Source organism: Hyaena hyaena, unplaced genomic scaffold (assembly GCF_003009895.1).
Source record: "Hyaena hyaena isolate Hyena2069 unplaced genomic scaffold, ASM300989v1 scaffold_63, whole genome shotgun sequence".
Classification (NCBI taxonomy): Eukaryota; Metazoa; Chordata; class Mammalia; order Carnivora; family Hyaenidae; genus Hyaena; species Hyaena hyaena.
In genome coordinates this window covers 2,549,432-2,569,767 of record NW_024080695.1, presented here as the reverse complement: position 1 = coordinate 2,569,767, position 20,336 = coordinate 2,549,432, and the positions used below count along the sequence as shown (strand labels likewise).

At 56.9% G+C, this 20,336-nt stretch overlaps 1 protein-coding gene across 2 annotated transcripts in view; it reads right to left on the bottom strand.

Annotated features, from left to right (window-relative positions):
• Nucleotides 1-20,336, bottom strand: part of AFAP1 (actin filament associated protein 1) — a 134,962-nt gene that overhangs the window by 7,130 nt on the left and 107,496 nt on the right. Inside the window, exons 10-16 of one of the 2 annotated variants that reach the window (XM_039232087.1) lie at nucleotides 19,213-19,424; nucleotides 15,813-15,958; nucleotides 12,366-12,483; nucleotides 8,621-8,878; nucleotides 6,451-6,565; nucleotides 2,935-3,099; nucleotides 1,162-1,352 (exon numbers count right to left, since the gene is read on the bottom strand). In XM_039232087.1, the coding sequence (XP_039088018.1) occupies nucleotides 1,162-1,352; nucleotides 2,935-3,099; nucleotides 6,451-6,565; nucleotides 8,621-8,878; nucleotides 12,366-12,483; nucleotides 15,813-15,958; nucleotides 19,213-19,424 (1,205 nt within the window). The remainder of the gene's footprint in view (nucleotides 1-1,161; nucleotides 1,353-2,934; nucleotides 3,100-6,450; nucleotides 6,566-8,620; nucleotides 8,879-12,365; nucleotides 12,484-15,812; nucleotides 15,959-19,212; nucleotides 19,425-20,336) is intronic. The other variant, XM_039232086.1, reaches the window with a different exon arrangement.

The window sequence follows — 20,336 nt, the reverse complement described above, 5'->3', positions numbered from 1 at the left end:
ACCATCTCTCCCTGGAGCGGCCAAGCTGGGTCTACGAGGCAGCCCGGGATGGGCCCCCTGGGACATCCGTCCTGCAAGCCGCATTCCCAAGACAAGGTGTGGGCGGGCAGAGCACAGAGCAGCCAGCGCCGGGACGGGGGACGGCACTCGAGGTCTAAGGAGAACCCCCCCCACCCTTCCCGAGAGAGGGGGCGGCCGGGCCCCGAGGGCCGGGTGGGGGGCTCCACCAGACCCATCCTGAGCCTTCCCAAGGACGGGCTTGGCTCTGTGAGCCTCGAAGAGCTGATAAATGGGGGCCAAGATGGGGACCCCTGTTGGGGGAGATGCAAGATCTCACTAGAGAAGGGGGGCCCCTGAGGGGTGTGGGGTCACTTCTAAAAGGGGGAGGACCCCAGGAAAGGGGCACAGGATCCCACTAGAGAGAGAGGGGACCCCTGGAGGGTGCGGGGTCACCGCTAGGGAGAGGGGGAGTGCCATACATCTATGAAGACATCAGTCTTCCCCGCGGCCACCCCAGCGCCGAGGGGAGGGGCGGGGGGCTTCACCGGGGCTCCGCATTTTAGTTTGGAAAGAGGGACAGAAAGGAGTCCAGGGGAGCGGGCGAGCTGGGAGGCACCGAGTTCAGGGCTGCCTGCTAGCCGCGTGTGCTGGGGGGGGGGGCACGGGGGGGGGTCACATAACTTCTCTGGGCCCCACGTTCCTCGACCATGAAATGGAAGTGGTGACACTTGAGTCTGCAGGTCACCGGACCCGATGGGATAGTCACGGGAAGGACACCAGTAACTTGTCCATGACCGTGGGTCTCAGGGTGAACAGGAGGCCCCTGAAGGCCCTGATTCGTGTCTGCCAAGTGCTTCCCCTCGTCCTGTCAGATTGGAAGGGGTTCTGCCCCCTGAAACCTGCGGGAGCCCCAGCACGTACTTTGTAACAACCTGCTACACGGGACTGAGATTTCTAGCTAACTGGAATCCGGTCAGGACACGTTTGGAAAGAGATAAAGAGCTGAGTCCCGTGGTGACGGGACGGGGAAGGGGGGGGGGGCGGGGCGTCCTCCGTGCTCGCACGAGAGGGGAAAACGCGAGGCCAGGGGCTCGGGGCGCAGCGGGAACCGTCCGGAGCCAGCACGCGGCTGTGTGCTCACCGGGCTGGCGTGGACTCTACCTGTGGGCTCGACGTCCCTGATCTGGGCTCGATGGCCAGCCCCAGGGTGACCCCGCCGGCCAGGGCCTTCTTGAGGCTCTCCTTGACCTCCGTCAGCTCCAGCTCCAGGTTGACGCGCTCGGCCTCCTTCTGCTTGCACTCCTCCTCCAGCCGCTTCAGCTTGCCTTCCAGAACCGCCTGCGGCTTCCTGCCTGCAAGGCCACGGACAAGCCCACGGACACGCTGTCGCTCCGGCCACAGGTGACACACACTGCCGCCCCTCACACAAGCTCACACAGCACTGAGCGGCCCTGACCTGGGTTGGGTCCCTTCTACAAAACTCCAGTTCAGCCGTTCTCCACAACAGTGACCCTTTCCAGCCTCTCTGCTCCCCTGCAGCCGGGGGCCCGTGGCCCTGGAGCCCCACAAATGGAGCCCCAGCAGCATTCTGGGCTGAGGCCTCGGCATTCCCACTTCAACACACGGGACTTAAAGCAGCTGCCTGCAGGGGTGCGGCTGGCTTGAAGGGTCTGGCGGTCGTCCCGTCCCGACGGCCCCGCCCTGTTATTCCTGAGCGCCCTCTCCGCCCGGAGCACCCACAGTAAGGCCCGCACCCCCACAGAACAGGCGCCTGTCGCTTCAAGGCGCACTCACCGGACTCGGTTTATCTGAAACGTGTCCCACTGACACAAGGCAGCCGGTAACACACCCACTGGACGTGCAGGAAATGGGTCCCAAGGGGGCACCCGGCTCGCCAGCGTGGCCCTGGCCTAGCGCTCGCGGCATGGGCGCTGCTCTAACCTGTCTGCATCCTGGCTGCCCTGCAAGCTTGACACAAGGAGGGAAGGGCTCCTCCTCTGTGTTGTTGGCCTGGAGGCTCCTTCCCGGGTCCCTGACTTAGCGCTTAGTTCCCCGCAGGCACGTGGCCGGGGCCGCCCCTCCCACGGCTCATCTCTCACTTGCTCAGCCGACACCCAACTTCCCAGTCTTTAAGCTCCAAAAGCACTTCCTGTCCCAAAACTCACCTAGGCACAAAGTCCGGAAAGGCTGCCTGCTGATTAACTGTTTCACATGCAGGTACGTGAGCGCCTCGCTGCAGGGGAGCCACGTGGAAGCAGGGGTCTCCCCTCCGGACCCTCCTGGTCCTCTGCACGGCCTTCTCCCTCTGCTCCCCTCCCTCCCTCCGTCCCCTTCCCTCTGCCCCCCTCTGAGGCCAGCAAAGCCGACACCTAAAGCGTGAGCCTTGCCCCAGGGTAAGGACCAGTCTTGATCTGTGGCGACCCACGTCAAACAGCCCCAGCCGCACAACCGCGACCCCCCAGGCCTCGTTCCTGACAGCCAGAACCACCTGCCGGCCCAGAGACACCCCTCCGGTCCTGAGCCGGTTCCCCAACAATGGCCTTTGGGGGTGTTTCAGCTAACCTGGCCTCTGGCCCCGTTCCCTTCCAAGAATTCAGACGCTGTCCCTTCTCGGGGCACTGAGGGCTCCTTCTTCTACCCCTCACCTGGGCCCCTGCATCGTCCCTGTCCCCGCGCACTGCTCCCCTGCGCACAACCCCAGCGGCTTCGTCATACACAGGACTCGAAACCGCTTTGTCCCGGGGACTTCTCTTGTAGACCATCCCTGCCGGCAGCACCCGAAGGTGGGGACAGCCCCTGGCGCCGCCCGGCCAGAGAGCAGGGGAGCGGGCTGCGGGGCGGCCGTGGCCTCCCCCCCGCCGTCATGGCTCCTGTCCCGGGGTAGGTCCACGCTAAGCCCCAGGAGGCGGCCCCGCCGGCGCCACCCCCTCATACCCGCGTTCACTTCGATGGCGGCCCTCAGATCCTTCCTCTCCTTCCGGAGCTGGGCCAGCCGATTCCTCAGGGCCTCCTTCCTCTTCACCAGCTCCTCCTCTTTGCTCTGCAACAGCTTCGCGTCGGCCTCGACACGATTCTTGCCATATTTGTACTGCTCAGCATCTTAAAAACACACACGCACACACACACAAGAAACTCGGGTTCAACCAAGCAGATAACAGGGTAATTCATAGAGCCTATGCAAAATCGGCCACCTCGGTGAAAGAAACACTAATGTAGCTGTTTTGCTAGTTCAGTAAGACAAAGAATGGGGCCAGCTGGACTCGAGTAGAAACCGGACAAGTTCAAATAGTTCCGGTAGCTTCCCAGGAGTCTCTGAGTCGAGTCAAGGGAATGCAAACAGAACACGAGGACATTTTTCAACCCACTTGCCTCTGCAGCACGTAACAATCCTCCGTAAGGCTGGGGCTCAGGACCCCCTACTCCACTGGATTTGGGCACTTCTCTGTATTTTTCAAATACTTCCGTAACACCAGCACGTCTGAGCCCTGTGACTGCGCTGTCCAGCAGTGTGGCGGGCGGGACGGCAGCTCTGTCCCCGGTGCTGGGGTGGGGACCTGGACCGAGCACATGGTACCCACCGAGCGAAGGAAGGAAGGGACGGGAACGCAGGGAGTCTGCTCGCGGCGGGCCCTGGACCTGACAGGCTGGCTGGAACCCCATCACGCCGTGTCAGCTGCGCGAGGTGGACCAAGGCTCCTCGCCTCTCTATGCCTCGGCTCCCGCGCCTGTGACCCAGTGACTCCCAGGGCTGTCAGAGGGCTCACTCACTACGTGTGGAGCACTCAGAACGAGCACAGTGAACCCTTGCTAAATGCTCATTAAGTAAGAGGAATGAGTGAAGGAATGAACGAACGAACCAAGGAATGAAGAGGAAGCCGGCCTGAGGGAAGCTAGTGGGAGACGTGGGCAACGCCACTCCGCTACTTAATACGGCATTAACGTCCCGGCCGCAAGCTCTTGCCCTCTAATTATGTGGCCTCACGATGATAATAACTTGGAGAAACGATCACAATTGTGGTCAAGCGTCACCAACTCCAGACCTCCCGCTGCCACCCACACCTGATGACGCCTCAGAGCCCTCCTGCGGGCCAGCCGCACCCCTGCACCTGCCGCCTCACCCCCCGCAGCACTGCCATCATTGGCTCGTGTGTCTGCCACCCCATTCTGGCCAGGAGCGTGGGGTGACGCCACAGAGGCCACTACGACGTGGGCAGCGAGTCTCCGCTTCACCCCCTACGGAGCAGAAGGCAGGCCTCCTGGAGGCTTAACGGAACTTGATATAAATATACCTAAATCCCACCCCAACAGAACCACGAGTACCTGGGACAGGGTGGACCCTCACTGGCAGCCCCAATCACTGTCAGTGAGAACTGGGTCCCCAGGGCCCGTCCGGCCCGTGTCCCAAAGGCCGAATGCGCTGAATCCTGCAGTGAAGCCCCGAGTTTGTGAAGTCAGGTGCACATCTCCAGTCCCCAGGCAACCTCCCCTCCCTAGGACGGACGGACGGACAGACAGACAGAGAACGTACACACAGGGCATGATCTTAAAAGGATCGCAGCAGGGGGTAACAAATTCAACCATTTGAAACTAAAGCGCTGCTAGCACTGGCCAGCGTGTTCACCTACTTCTACTCAGAGGCACTTTCCCAGCAGACCTATAGGCAATAACCTGTCCATTTCCACATCTTTTGGTCCCCGTGCAGCCTGTAATGCAACTGGCTGAATTCAGCAAAAACACCGAATGCAATTATTTTTCTCTTTTGTCACCATTAGATGTCACCAAAGTTAATACAGATTCCCTGCAGAAGGTCTCATAAAATAAAGGGATAAATCATCTAGGAAATGAAACGAGCACAGGCCCTGGGAGAAAGGCTATCAAGACAGAGATCTCAGAAGGGCTGGGTGCTGGGTAACAAGGCTCTAGGGCACAAGCTATTCCCCTCTTCCAGGCCCCTCCACACACGAAGAGCACTAAGATCTTAAGTGACTATCAATATACCCAATTACATTAGGAAAGTAAGATTTGCCAGGTCAAAAGAAACCAGCATAAAAAAAAAAGGTGATGAGGAAGCCCTAGTCCGACCGGCTCCCGAACTATCTGCTCGAAACGCACATGTGAGGAGAAGGGAAGTACAGAGAAGCTGACGTACAGGACAGGAGCCCCCGGGGCGCAGGCAGCCCAGGGCTGGTGGTCAGTTCCAAGGCTGGCCCTTGCACGTGGCCGAGGGGAAGGCCGGCCGCCCCATCCCCGGCTCTCTCACACTGCGACCTGCCTCATGGTGCAAACAGGAGGTCAGCAAGTCGGGCTCTGAAAGCACCTGGGAGGGGGAAGGGGCTGCTAACCAGAGCCGGCGGGCCACCCTGTCACCTACACGGAGGCCAGTCTACCAGCCAGCGACACCAAGCCACAGCCAGAAAGCACAGACACGACTTCCCAAGCCGTCACCGGAGTCTAACTCCCATCCTCCCCCACTGAGGCGTCCACACCGCTCAGGGGCTCCGGAACCTTGTCAAAGGCTAAGCTGCACCCCTTTCCCAGCAGATCTGCCCGAGAGCTTCCCCGAGAGACTGGAGCAGCTGGGTGGCAACGACCCTACCTTGTGTGTGCGACCCCAGCAACAGGCAGAGGGCCGTGATGAGCGAGTGCTCCCTGCTGGCCCAGTGAGTCGGGGCGTGACACAGCCAGGGCCAAAGCGGAAATGCACGGGCGTGGGCAGCGCCGTCGCCTAAGGAGAGCCTCCCAGCAGGTGGGGGGGGGGGGTACCGGGCACTCAGGTGGGCAGAGCCCCTCACCCATGTCCTACTTCTGCTCTGCTCGGCCCCGCAGACTTGGAGTCTGCATGCTGGTGCTCAGAGTCGTAGCCGTTGGCGGAGCCCCTCGGTCTCGGAGAGTATTGCCGTGTCCGCACCGCGGGGCAGTGGCCATCACCCACCCTGATAAAGCGGCCGGGCTCATTAGCTGGGACCGCAGCCATCAGCTCGCAGACCGAGAGGCACAGCGGGAACGTGGGTCCCGTATGAACCCTCCTGTCGCTCTCGTGCCTGGGGACCCACGGGGCACATCAGTGACGCCACAAATGCACCGCAGCCACTCGTCCACGCCACCAGCACAGGGGGCTGGGCTTATGGAGCATGTGTGTGGTTTGATGGGAGTCATTGAGTCACCAACAGCGTGGGGACACAAGCCGAGGTCTGCTGACCGGAAGCCCAGGGCTGCCTGTACCTAACATATCAGCGCTGCTGTTCCCTGCAAACCGTTCTCAGAAAAGCTGAGTTAGAGACCGTCCCCTGTCTTCAATCCGGCCAGGCGGGAGGGTGACGGCAAACGCAGTCCCCAGTCCCCGCCCCCAAACCCTGACACCTGGCATCTGTCCCTGGAAGATGGCTCTCACAGCCGCAGCTCTGCAAAGCGCACCTGAACCCAGAAGCAAGGGCCGGGGGGTAAACTTACTTGAAGGCGTGCGCTTCACACTGGCTGTTGAATCGGCTTTTCTTTGCTGACTGCTCGCGGCCTTTCCCTTCCCCGTGACCCCACTGGAGGCTGCCGGGGGCTTCTTACCCTTCAGCTGTCGAAACAGATGGAAGAAGATTAAAAACAAACGATAAAAATCCTCTTTTTCCCAGTAAGTCGTCTCAGTGTCTGACTCTTTACTGTGCCCTGGCGCACACGGGAAAACAGCTGCCTTCTGAACCCTGAGCTGCTGGGGTCTCCCTGCTCTGGCTTTGGTGGGTCTGCAGCTGAGGTCCAAGGCCAGCAAGGAACTTGAACGTGTGCAGTAAAAGTCACACATGCTTCTACTGGGCGATCAGAAACGCTAACTGAGAAGCTGGCCCAGGCCGCGGGGCATCCGAGAGCACTCGGTGGAGGTTACAAGTCCGTGCTCCTAACACTGAATGGCTGGTCTGTCCGGAGGTGCTCCTTAGGGGAGCAGTGGGGCCGAGCATTACATTTCTGCGTGAAGGGCTCTGCTGCTGCCTGACCTCCTCCCGGGACAGGTAACTACCTTCTGAGTCTCCAGGGGGCCAGAGGACGGAAGTAAGGGGAGCGACAAGGGACCAGCATGAGCCAGGTCGGTTCTTAGTGAAGATCTAACAGGACCTGTACTCCTTCCCCGCCAGCCGCCACAGGCTGGGTTCTGCTTCCGTGACACACGGAAGTGACACACGCGGACCTTACATTGTCCTCGACCGACCCGGCCTGGCGGCCAATGTCCACTCCAGACCCCCGCCCTCCCACACCGCTGCCTTTGCTGCCTTGGTGGGCCCGGAGTCGGGGAGACGGACACACCGAGCTCCAAACTCTGGCTCTACGATGTGGGACAAGCTGAGCAAGTCTCTACAATGTTCTGGGCTGCCATTTGCTCATTAAAAAAATATCAATATACTGGGTCCTCCCCACAGGGGTGCTCAAGAGGTCAGGTGACGGGCCAGACATGTGCACAACACGTGGGGCTCTGCGGGCGCTCAGCAACTGGAAGCTCTCCAGTAACGGCCCCACCAGCACGGGAAACCAGAGGTGCCACTATTGCACTTACAAACGTGTTTCCCACCTTCTAAGGGAGTAAAAATGAATACAAACAAGCACATCGGAACAACGTATAGAGTCATTCCAGGCTAATCTGGGGACAAAGCAAATGTACCAGCTGGCGTACGTGTCCCACAATTTCCGCCCGACAGAACTTTTATACCGACAAGAGGAAGGAAGTCCATGGACACATAACACGTTCACTGGGTATATATCTTCACAGATCTGAGTGGCGGTCAGTAAAAATACGAAACCAACCAACCTTCCCTGAGATTTTGGGTTAGGGCTGCTGCTGGGGCCTTGCCAGGCAGCCACTGCTTCCTACAGTGACCCCCAAAATGGAGCGAAAAGAATTTAAAGTGAACCCATCTGCTTTATGTCCGCAGAGTATTCTCAGGCTGTGGCTCTAAAGCACAGAAAATCCTTAGGCGGAGAATTCACGAGCACACCAGGTTAGTATTCGCACTGCAGTGCTGCTGTCTGCTGTAACTATGAGGTACAGAGCGGACAGCAGTTCAGTATCAGGGTTATTTATCATTCAGTTATCATCCAAAATCCTCATTACTACCTCGTTTTAGGCAGCATGCTTTCAGACTCGTTACAGAAAAATACTCTAGCCTAAAGGTCTGTTTAATGTTTAAAGGCCAAATGCAACTAGTACCTGGAGTCCGGCGTTCCTCATGTACAAGCAATGGGAACGTATTTTTAAAAGCCTGCAGTACAAGAACCTTCTGGAAAGTTCTGTCGTCCCTGTCCTTTTTTGAAATCTCTGCCTTAAGTCGACGTAATGCACAAAATTCACTGAGGAATTTTCCAAGAATAGAAACAGAGCCAGATTTAGGCCAAGAGATACAGTGCACAAGCCACGAACAGGTTAGGAGTGTTTAATCCATTCCAGGGCAGCCAAGCGTCGATTGCACTCGCAAATTCTGTTCTAGTCGAGCACAGAATCCCGCCTCACCCTCGAGGGGGCTCGGCTGCTGCGAGCGGGGGGCTACGTTCCTGCTGCAACGGCCCACAGGAGGCCCCCGGTAACGCCTGGCAGGAGGCCCACGGTTCAGACAATTCTAGAACAGGACGGAAGGAGATGCTGTACCTGGGAGCTGAGCCCGACAGAAGGCGCCCTCCCCAGAGAAGAGGTGTTAGTGGCAGACTGAGCGCAGGAGGGAGGGTATTTGTAATGGTTACAGGACAGTCTGTCGGCAGACGGCCTAGAAGGCTTTCTGTCAGCAGGCGGGTAGCGCGCAAAGATTTTCGGAGATGGCAAGTTATCGTACAGGACCGCGTTATCATAGAGCACCTCTTCTCCCAAGCCTCCGGCACGGGAAGCAGGAGGGCCGTCGTCAGGGTCCCACTGCAACACACAGCCTCGTCGTTAGTGCCCTCGGCCACAGAAAGCAGAGATTTTAATACTGAGACATTGTTAGTCCCCCCACAAACGCGCGCGCCCCACGCCGTCATCAGGAACGCGCGTGCACGGGCACACGCACGTAGGCGGACAGCTTTTCTACTGCGGGAGCCTCAGGAGGGGCTTCTTTGTTCCTTAAGGTCATTCCCGGGGTGACCGGCTTAGGAAGTTTTTGTTCTGTTCTGGTTTTTAAGAGCAGACGGGAAAAAAAACTGATTTGACTTTTTTTTTCTTTAAAGACCCCAATTTTGGAAGTCCCGATCCAGAGGGCAGAAGCCATGCGACAGAAGGAAAGGAGTGCCGGCCCGGGGGCCCGGAAACCTGGAGCTGTGGCCCAGGAGCACCTTGCGATCCCAGCAAAGCCCTTTATTTTACATTAATTACTATGGCCCTGATGGTGGCTTAAGGGCTTTGACATTGCTGACCCCCAGGTCTCCCCTGGGGAATCTCTAGATGCAGGAGGAGACCGTGGCAGAGAGAATGGTCACAGGGCTGTGTCGCAGAGCCGGGCCCCTAGGCGCCCCGGGGAGAACACCACCTCCTGACTCTGCCCGTCTGTCACCCGCGCTTCAGCGGCTCGGGTGCTCTGGGTGACGGCCAGCGTGCACCCGGGTACCACACTCTGTCGTGCCTGAAGAAAGCGTGGTGACCAGAATAGTCTGTTGAAAGAAAGAAATCAGATTATCATAGAAAAGAGGGCAATTCAGAATATACTGGATATAACAGTGTTGTTTTAGCAGGAAAGCTTCGTATAAAGGATGGAAATAACTATGGGCCACTTTGGACCGTGGACACTGAAGTGTAAAGTAAACCCAGACTCACAACCGCAGCCAGAGACAAATTGCTTTGCACTTTCAAAAAAAGAGAGAAATATTAATTCCTATGTTGTGCTCATTTTATGCTATTTTTACACCCCTCTGGCAGCACGCTGTAATTACAGCCTTTTGTCACGAAAATAGCCACAGTCTGAAGTCTCACGGGAGGCGGGCTTCTGTCTCTTGCAGCCACTTTGATGGGTCTATTTCTGTGCTGTGGGGACCCCTCTACACGCTGCGGCCCCTGGGCACCAGGCCGGGCTGGCGGCCCTTTCGCGACAGCCGGCACACAGCTGTCCGGGGTTATCTGAACACTCTAGACTGGACCATCACCTCCCCAAATGCCAAAGGATCAAGTCACATGGAACTTAGACTGTAGATACTCCACAGAAGTTTCTAGATTAAAAGCACATCAGAAGATCCCTTTTGAGACTCATTTCCATCCTGTGCTGCCATCAGGGGGGGACACCAGTGGTCACGGATCACGCTACAAAAAGTCGATACACTGACAAAAAGTCAGGTTTGGGGCCAGAAAGCATGACCTTCGTAAAACCGAGGAAGGAAGCCGTCCACACAAGGGAGGGCCTGGTGCTGGGGCCTGGAAGGTAGAGGCAGTTGAGAGAGGGGTCTGGAAGCCCTCAAAAAGCGAGAGCCACGAATCCTGCACCCGGGACCTCACGTTGTCAACAGTGCCGCACACACGTGGGAAACGATTCCCAGAGGCAGAGTCCTTCCAGAAGGGTGGGTTTTTATGTCTGAGTCAGATGACGCTGTGGATGCTCTAGGGAAAGCTCCTTCCGGGGGATGGGCTGAGCCTGCGGGACCCAAACCTAAGGGGCTGGGGGAGGGGTGGTGTGCTGGTGCCCAACCCCTCGGTGCGGAAGGTAAGGGAGAGGGACGTGGAAGGGCCTTCGGGCAGAGGGTCCAGAGACAGGTGTGTGTTGTCCCTCTAACACAGGCGGCGCCTGGGACCAGGGCTCAGAGAAGCGGCCACCGCGTGCGAGTGAGCTTGGTGGCTGGGCTACCACTGGGGACAAGGCTGCCGACACGGGGCAAAGGGCGGCGGGCACGGCTGGGGACTGCGCCCTGCCAGTGCCCAGGGAGGCAGAGAGACCGCCCGAGACCCACTCTCGTGGGGCCACCACGCGGCCGTCCCTAAGTGCGTGGGTTCGAGGGAGGAGGGCCGGGCCATTGCGGGCACCAGGGGCCGCTGACACCCTGGAGACTGGTGACAAGGGTCCCAGCCTCAGACAGGAAGCTGTCCGATGGGACTCGCAGCAGAGACGGGACTGCACCGCGGCTCTGCTCCTACCCCTCAGCCACATCCCAGCACGGAGCCTAATGCTTGTGTGAACCTGCCGGGCCCGAGCCCCGCTCTGCTCTTCCTCCCCACCCCCCTTGCAGCCCCGCTGGACCAGAAGGCCACTGGGGGACAGAGGCTACGGCTCCTCCGTTGCGTCTTCAATCCCTAGTGCAGACCCTGGGCGCTGGGGGCCGTGCGGCCAATCAGGAAGGAGGGAGAGGGGATGGGCAGGCAGGGAGGAGGGACTGCGTGGACAGGAACCCAGTACAGAGCCTGTGGACAGGCCCCTGCAGGAAGTGCGGGACAGGCCCGAGGGGGTGGAGGGAGGGACCCCCAGGGCAAGATATCCAAGACCCCGGGGACACAGGACATCGCTGCCTCCATAACCGGCTGGCCACCTCCGGCCAGGACCACAGTAACCTTCTTTCCAGTTTGCTTCTCCTTCCGGGCTCCGGGAGTCCTTGCCTGGCCCCCGCGCTTCCCTCAAGAAGGCCACGCTCTCCTGGAGCCCGCCTCGGGCAGGCGTGGGTTTTATGACAGTGGAAAAGAGGGGACTGATTGGGGACGTCCATCCAAGTACTGAGAGAAGGATGGGTGGGCAACACATCAGGAAAAAAAATCTAAAATACCTTCCAAGGCTGCAAAAACACAATCAACACAATCTGTGCCGACCTCTTAGATAGATCTTGACACAGACGCCAATACCGGGGGACCCATGCTGAGGTGGTTTCTCGAGGGCCCCCTCCCCTCCAGTGGCCCAGAGGACGGCACGGGGCCCGGCCCAGGCAGTGCTCAGGGACGGCTGTTCAGCAAAGAATCTGGAGCCGGTAAAAGCCTACTGATGAGGGCTGCTCCCGTACGGGAGCCGAGTGTGCTCCGTGGTTGTGCAGAGCAGGCGGCCCGGGTACATGGGGCGTCTATGAGCATCTCTGCTATGTTCCTGGGGACCAGGGGCCAGGTGTCCCGGGGATCCACGGCCACCGGGGGGAAGACGCCTTGCGTCTGCGGTGCGGCCGCTATGTCGCGGCGAGACTGGGCTCTGATTTGACAGACCTGTGGTGCCGTCCTACAGCTCGTGTTTTCGGCCGTGCTGGGACACGGTGACATGGGCGCTGAAGGACACCAGCGTCTGGTTACCTACTTGTCTGAAGGCACACTGAGATCATAGAGGGGACGCAGGCTCCCTCCTGCCTCAGAGCACCGCCAAAAGCCCTCTAGTACCTGGCCTGAAATCGGGGTCCCCGATCACAGGACTCCGCACCTCCCCACCTCCGACACAGCCGAGCATGGACCCTGGTCCGAGGGGCGCACTCACCGAGCCGTTGATGCAGGGGACGTCGTCGTAATGCAGCGCCGTGCCGCTGGGGTGGGCGTAGCCGTTGGAGGTGCTCCCCAGGTACGGGCTGGCAGAGATGCCTCGCCTGTTCATGAAGCTGCAAGACAGGAGGCGCGTCTGAGGGCATCGCCGGCTGAGGCGCCGTGTGCTCCGGTGGTCGGTGAGGGCTGGACGCACAGCCGGCGTGGTTGCTCACAGACCAAGTGTCTGAAACGCCCACACGGGGACCAGCGAGCGCTTGGTGTGTGGCAGTGTGCGTGCCAGGAAGGAGGGGGCTCGGGAGGGGCAGGACAGGAGCTGGGAACGGAGAGGTCATGGATGTGCGGGATGGACCTCCTGGAAGAGGCTGGGCCTTATGGACAGGCACCTGCCCCCCTCCCCAGGTCTCCCAGCCCGAAGCTGTAAAGGGGAGCCCCATCTGCGTGCCAGGCCCCCGTCTTCTGCCTGGTGCTCTTTCCACAACAAGGATTTTAACTAAATGCAAAAGTGGACATGAGATAAGAGAGCACATGCTACCTGCTGATTCAAAAACGTGAGATGCTCACACAAGTACATGTATTGTGTAAAATGCAGACCACGTAAGGTCTTCCACTTACCACTGTCAAGTGTACGGATCTGGGGCACTGAGTGCATTCATGCTGCTGGGCGGCTGGCACGGCCCTCCGCCCGAGGACCTTCCCCACCTGATCCTCCGTCCCCATGTCACCCTCACCCCCCACCCCGCCCTGCCCCCGGGCCCTGGGCCCAGTATCTGCCTTCCGCCTCTATAGATCCGTCTGCTCCGGACCGCCCCCCCCAGCCCCCCAGGAGTGGAGGCAGACAGACAGTGTCCTCTTGCATCTGGCTGATTTCACTGAGCACCAGACCTGCAAGGTGCATCCCTGTTTTGAGGGTTCACGGGAAGGTGATTCAAGACCACAGCCCCCTCCCGGCCTGCCCCTTGCCCTGACTCCATCCACCCTGACCCGCGGCCTCTGCGCACATTGCCGCCTCTACGACTGCTGCCTCATGCGTCTCCAATGGAGCTTGACTTGAAATCAGTTTCGGGAAAAAAATTCAGAACGTTTCCCCTGTATTATACGGTCTATACATCTCATTTAGAGAGAGGCTAGGGTGTGGGAAGACAGGTCCCAACTGTTCACCATTATTAATATTCCTAATACTCTACTTTTCCCGGGAGAATTTAAATGACTATTTTTTCTTTCTGCTGCCCTCCTCCCCAAATACGTCACTGTCCTTTCCCCTCAGACATACCCAACGCACAGACCCCCCCCTCCGTGAAGACCTTGAAAACGTTCATTAGCCAGCTGCCATTTGCATCAAAGCAAAAATTCATTTAATCCTACGTCATTTATTGTAGTGGTGAGCTGCCGTTGTTTATATCCTGACCATTATTTCCTTGTTAAATATCTTCTCTGAAGGTATAAGAATATTTTGCTAGCAAACTGACAAACGAAAATACACTTTATTGCTAACATCTATAATGATTTTAATGAGGCAGCAAAGATTCTTGTGGCCACAAGCCCCTTGAACGCAACTTTTTAATAAATGAGTTTTCAATACTGCAATCTACATTCCTTTCTCAGAACTGGGACCTTCCCACATTAGGTGTAGGTTAATACTCCACCCACTCCGAAACTCCGCCCACTCGGAAACTCCGCCCACTCGGAAACTCCGCCCACTCGGAAAGCCAAATTTTGCTCTGGGGGAAACACTGCCACCCCGGGCTTGTCGGACACGGGTTGTTACTTTGGCGATTACAGCCAAGGTCACAGGGGCACTCGGAGAGGCGTGAGAATCTAGTAAGTTCCGAAGAGGCAGTTAAAAACCATCACCTCCTTTCTTTTATGTCACTCCAGACGGGGAGATTCTGCAAAACCCAGTTTGATAGCACGTTTCATAAGAAGCCACTTGATTAAATGTGCTTCAAGTGCTGCGTGTGCTGAATAAGGAGGGGCTCCCTGGAATTTAGGTGTGTTCTGTTGACGAAGATAGGGTGTTATCGCGGAAAAATAATGACTACGAACAGAAGAGTCAGCACTTGACAATGTCAGCACCTGACTTTCCCACTAACAACAGTGGCAAGAACAGGGGGGTCCGCGCTTTAGAAAACCGCTAAGCGGCACTGGAGATTTTCAGGACAAGGTGTATAAAAATTAATTCCTGCTGCCAAAGCTGCTGATTCACCTTAGTTGAGGGTAATGTGTGCTTGATCCCGATGTGAGCGCACGGTGCCTTTTGCCCCAAATGTCTCCGCCAAACAGTAAAAGTTCACTCCACCGCGCCACTCGAGGGCCACAGGGACGCGGCTCAAATTCCCCGCGGACGCCATGTGTGTGGAAAAGCAGACAGGGGAGCTCGTGGGGAGGCCAGTGTCGGCGAGGACACGGGGCTCATCTGCACTCGCAGGGCCTCCGGCAGGGACCACCAGCGGCCTGTTCATCACCGCAGGCGAGGACAGAACTCCACCACATGCTCTGTATCCACCCACCTCTCCTCGGCCCCAGGCGCAGACCCTCCATCCCTACACACTGTCTAGGGGAAGCAGAAGCACGCCAGGGGCTGGCGACATGAGCCCAGAAGCAGCCCCGGATACGGCCTCCCCGGGCCTGGGCTCTGCAGAGGGAGCTGAGGCACCCGATCCCTTGGCCGGAATTTCCACCTAGTAAATGCTGTGGAGGAGCCCGAGTCCCCTTCTCCTTACCCAGCACCTCGCTGACACAGCCCCAGGACACAGGCTTCACACCAGTGTGTTAGGAATCCAGTCTTGACCCCTGGGACTGCCGGACAGGAGTCCTGAATGCCCTCAGGGGTCTGGGGCCCTTCCCTTGAAAGGTGCTGCTGAGATTATCTTCATGGTCATTACATTACAGAAATAGGATTCAAAGGAATGTTTTCATACATACGAGCGTTTGTTTAAAAATCAAATCACAGTTCAAGTTTTAAAAATACGTGATTGATGACTTTGAAAATTCCGCCCTGGTTAATGTAATACGTAAGTTATTTGTTCCACAGATGTGTTCCCTGAGTCCCACGGCCCACGGGCCACAGCCGGCCCGCCGCCTGTTCCTACAAATGAAGTTCGATCAGCACACAGCACACCCTTGTGTGGTGCGTGGTCTGTGGCTGTGATGGCAGAGCCGGGGAGTTTTAACAGGGACCGCGGCCCGCAGAGCTGCAAATACTCAGGAACCGCGGCCCGCAGAGCCGCAAATACTTTTTGCCCTTGACAAAAGAAGTTTGCCGAACTCTGCTACAACAGAAAGACAGGAAGGTGGAAATGACAAAAGTTCAGCAAAGTTTGGATCAATGTAACGCCAAAGGGAGAGTCTTTAGTTTTCTTCCCCCCAGGCTGTGCACACAAGGAATGAAACTCCGTGACAGAAGAGCGTAGTTAGGCTTTTGGCTGCTTCACGGGGATCTTACCAGAAGGTCTGTTTGGCGGTCTGAATGACGTGGGCGGACGTCTCCACATCGATGTAGTCGTAGTGCAGGGCCCCAGGGTCGGTGGAGGACCCGGTCTCCGCCAGCAAAATCCCGATCCACCTGCCCATGTCCTCCGAGGACGCCGCCTGGCGGGGGAGGGGAGATGCGTTCATTTACTTAAGCGATGGTTACAAGTCCACGTTTTCCAAGCTCAGCAGAGCCGGAGAGGCAGAAGAGGGAACGAACAGGAAGATGTAAGGGTATGAAGGACGGAGACGCAGTCCTGGCCCGAGTGACAGGCCCACACTGTGTGCACACCAAGCCCGGACCCCAGAAGTTATGTGAGGATTTACACCCAAGGAGACGGGACCTGAGCCCTGTGGGCCATCCTGTCTGCAGAAGGGCAGCGGGCGTGTGGTGTGGAAACTACCATGGGGAGTGAAATCTCAGCCCAAGGAAGCTGCCTAGAAAGTGCCATTATCTGGCACAAAATCTGGCCAGAACAAGGAATCCCCGCCAGCCCCGGCCAGCCTCACCTGGGGAGTCCACGCGGTCTGCACCTCTGAGGGGTCCCAACCCTGTCCCCCCGCGGCCCTTGTCGGGGTCTCCTAAATGGGCCTGAAGTGGTGATCGTAATTCTCCTAAGATGGTACAAAAAGTCAACTAACTTTCGTACCAGTTTATAAGTGTAGGTAAGTTCATATGACTTTATAGAAGCGTAATCACATTTTACAGTCATCGCCCAGCTTTGCGCATGGTGTGCCTTTACGATGTTTGAAACGGTCCCCGCCCCAGATCTGATCCGCTGCATCTGCAAGTCGGAAATACATCTGTAAGATCCTATTCATTAAGGATTTAAGTCATCCTCATTGCGTGATTTAGAAATCGGATGCTTTACGTTTATAATGGTATCGAAGCATTTGATTAATCAAAATACAATCTTTAAAAAGTTTAGGGGATGTTGAGTTATTAAGCGCATAAATTAGTAGACTGTGAAAGAAAAGAATTATTTTCATTAAAATGACTAAATTTTACTATCATGAAAGATGTGCTAAGTTTAGCTTCAAGACTCAAAGCCAATGAGGTTGTATATTTACAGGTTTGACAAGTTGGATGCTGATCTGAATACACGTAATTGTAAATATTCCCAGAGCCGTTAACGTGAGAGGAGCTATTTTCTGTGTGCTCATAAAACTGGCTGGCAGTGACCCTCCCTCCGGGCCAGCACGGCGTGAGGCCCAGGACAAAGCAAATGGACTTGAGGTACGCGCCTCCCCAAGAGAGAACGTAACCAATGTTCAATGTTTGGGGAGTTAAAGTGACTTCACTTGAATACCTGGGTAAATAAAATCCCAAATGTGTCCTTCCCCAAACAAAATCCCCAAACAATATTAAGAAAATACCTATGACTAAATCTACATTGATGCTATCATATCTAAGCATTTCTGAAAGTATTTGAACCCGCCAGGTACCGTGTGACTGAGAAAATAACATTGGGTTTATTCATGGTTTTCCTCAAAGTTTACTTTCATAGAATTTTCTTGTAGGCTTTTTAAAAATAACCCTGTGATGCTGGACTGAAATTAGAGGTTTTGGTTATGATCGTGGGTGTGTGAATGCATGTACGTGTATACATGCACGCTGATAGATATTAACCATGTATACAACACATACACGTGCAGGAATGCATGCAGTGCACGTGTGCACTACATGCACACACGCACACCTACTTCCCCTCGCCACCAGGGGGAACCCACAAGGAGCTGCTCAGAGACATGGCTGGTTCCAGGCCTGGGCCAAAGGGAAGGCGCCAGGCAAGCCTGGAGCATTTTACTGTGTCACAACCTAAGGAAGGTGCTCAAAGAACGTGGGGACCATGGTGCCTTGTTACAGGGATGCAGCAGAGGCCGCAGGGGTGAAGCTTGAAGGGCCTTCTGCTGATCAAATGTGGGATTTTCTTCACCGAAGTAAATCACAAGAAAGCATTATAATCACCGAGGAAAACAAATATTCTACAAATCCCCACTGATACACATACGTAAAGGGATCAAGAACTAAATGGGAGGAAGAGAGAACTTTCCGTACAGGAGACGCTAGCTACTGAGCACAGAAGGAATAACGGAATTACAGACTCTTCCTTTCGTTGCCATGACAATGACTGCCTCAGGTAAGCACCTTCAGTGGGTGCCTAAGTTAGCAGCTGAAGTTCTCAGTGATCACAGGCTATTTACATAGATGGCCTCAAAGTAACTTCCCCCATGAAGCTTTTAAAGACAAAGAGAGAGATGCCTGGTGGCTCAGTCGGTTAAACATCTGACTTCGGCTCAGGTCATGATCTCACCAACTTTGGGTTCGAGACCCGCGTTGGGCTCCGTGCTGACAGCTCGGAGCCTGGAGCTGCTTCAGATTCTGTGTCTCCCTCTCTCTCTCCCCTTCCCTCACTCATGCTCTGTCTCTCAAAAATAAACTTCAAAAAAAATTTTTAAGGGGCGCCTGGGTGGCTCAGTTGGTTAAGCGTCCGACTTCATCTCACGGTTTGTGGGTTCGAGCCCCGCGTTGGGCTCTGTGCTGACAGCTCAGAGCCTGGGGCCTGTTTCAGATTCTGTTTCCATCTCTCTGCCCCTCCCTGGCTCATACTTTGTCTCTCTCTGTCAATAATAATAAATAAACATTAAAAATTTTTTAAAAATAAAAAAAAAAGGAAATTTTAAAAAGACAAATGAAAACACAGTAACTGTGCAGTGGGGAAGGCTTGCAGACCCCTGCCCAAGGGATCAGCTAACACCACCGGCTGAGGGACAGAGTGACGAGTACACGTGCCGCATGGCAAGCACGTGACTAATGGCGGGGACATGGGGAAGGTGCCTGCCTTGCCTCCTCCCCAGCCCCCACAGGAGACCAGCCTTGTTTACATTGAGGGCAGTTTCCTCCTTTGGGGTTTTAGCTGTTCCCTGGCACGGGGACTGGGGCTCTGGAAAGCAGGGTGTTCTTTGGGGGTTTGTACGTAACTGGCCCGCAAGCCGCCGTCTATAAGGTCACCTAAAAACACCTGTTCCGTCTGTAAAGAACGTTCCGAAGGGCAAGTGAAAGAAACATCATTGTTTCAAAGGTGGTCCATCGTTCGGGGAGAGAGGAGTGGCTTTCTGGCCACAATGAAAAGCAGGGCGCTGTGTGGAACCGTGCGGTAAATCATGCAAATGCACGGAGGACAGGGAGGAGGCGGCGTCCGGAGACGGGGGCCTGCACCGCGCAGTACGAGTGGGCGCCGGCTGCTCATGCCGCCCACCGCCGCCCGGAGAGGAGGCCCCCACAGCGGGCACAGAGGACACAATGGCGGAGACCCAGCGGGGAGGACAGGCACGCGGCAGGTCCCAGAGCGCGGCCACGGGCAGCGCCTCACCTCCAGCACGGCGACCTCCTGTCCGTTGCGAAGCAGCCGGAAGGTCAGAGGGTGCCTGGAGTCCAACCCCGGGATCACGTCACAGCCGCGCAGGGGGATGGAGACAATGTGGGTCTTGAGGTCGGTCCTGTCCTTGTGGAAAATGAGCTTGTTGTCCTTGACCCGGCACCAGCGCTCCCGCCAGCGGCTGTTGGAGAGCACGTTGAGATAGCCTGCAAGGGACACGGCGGCCGTTAGCGTGGGAGCCGCCCCCGCCCCCCTGCACCTGCGAGGCCGCCCCGATGCGGGGCCACTCACTTCAACCAGCGCGGGGCACTGGGAAGGCCGGTGGCCGGGAAGCCGTGAGGGAAGCCCCGAGGGCCCGGCAGCAGCTCTGGGAAGGCGAGGGGTTTTGCGGCCGTCTGGGGTCGGCCTGGCCGTGCTGGGCCCTTGGCGTTTGCAGGGCGGGAGGGGAAGGACACGGTGGCCGTCTTCACACGACCACGGGAACGCTGTACAGAAAAGGACAAGATTCACTGGGGGCAGCTGCAATGACAGCCGGGGCACACGTTACGGGAAGGCACATTCTGGAGTCACATGAGAACAAACTCTTGGAAAAGGAAATTCTCCTAATCCTGCTCTGCAAGGCACAGGAGGCCTTGGGGGTGCTGAGCGCCCCCTGCTGGGCGTGTTCCAGCCAACGGTGGGGGGGTCCTGGGCACGGGAGTCCTGCGGGAGGCTGTGGGGTCCTCCGGCCTCTCCCGCAACCCCCGCGCCGGAGGATTCTGTCCCACTGGTGGAGCGCGCCCAGATGGACGGCGACGCTGGAGCCCGAGAGCACAGGTCTCTGGCACTGCAGACACCGTCACTAAGTCACGGCCACGGGCAGACCTGGCTTCCTCTGCACGTGGGATGGAATTACAACGATCCTCGTTTTTTTAAAAAAGGAAATCTCAAATGTGAGAAACCGGTCGCTTTCTGTCTGTCGCAAACAAATGACCAAACACCCAAAATGTGAACTAACGGGGCAGGAAGCCAGGTTCCCCAAGGTGGCTGCTACTTCCTCCCACTGGATGATGCTGGGGGAGGGCGGCCCCAGCCCCCGAGACTCAGGAAGGGAGTTCCATAGCACACAGCGCTCTGGC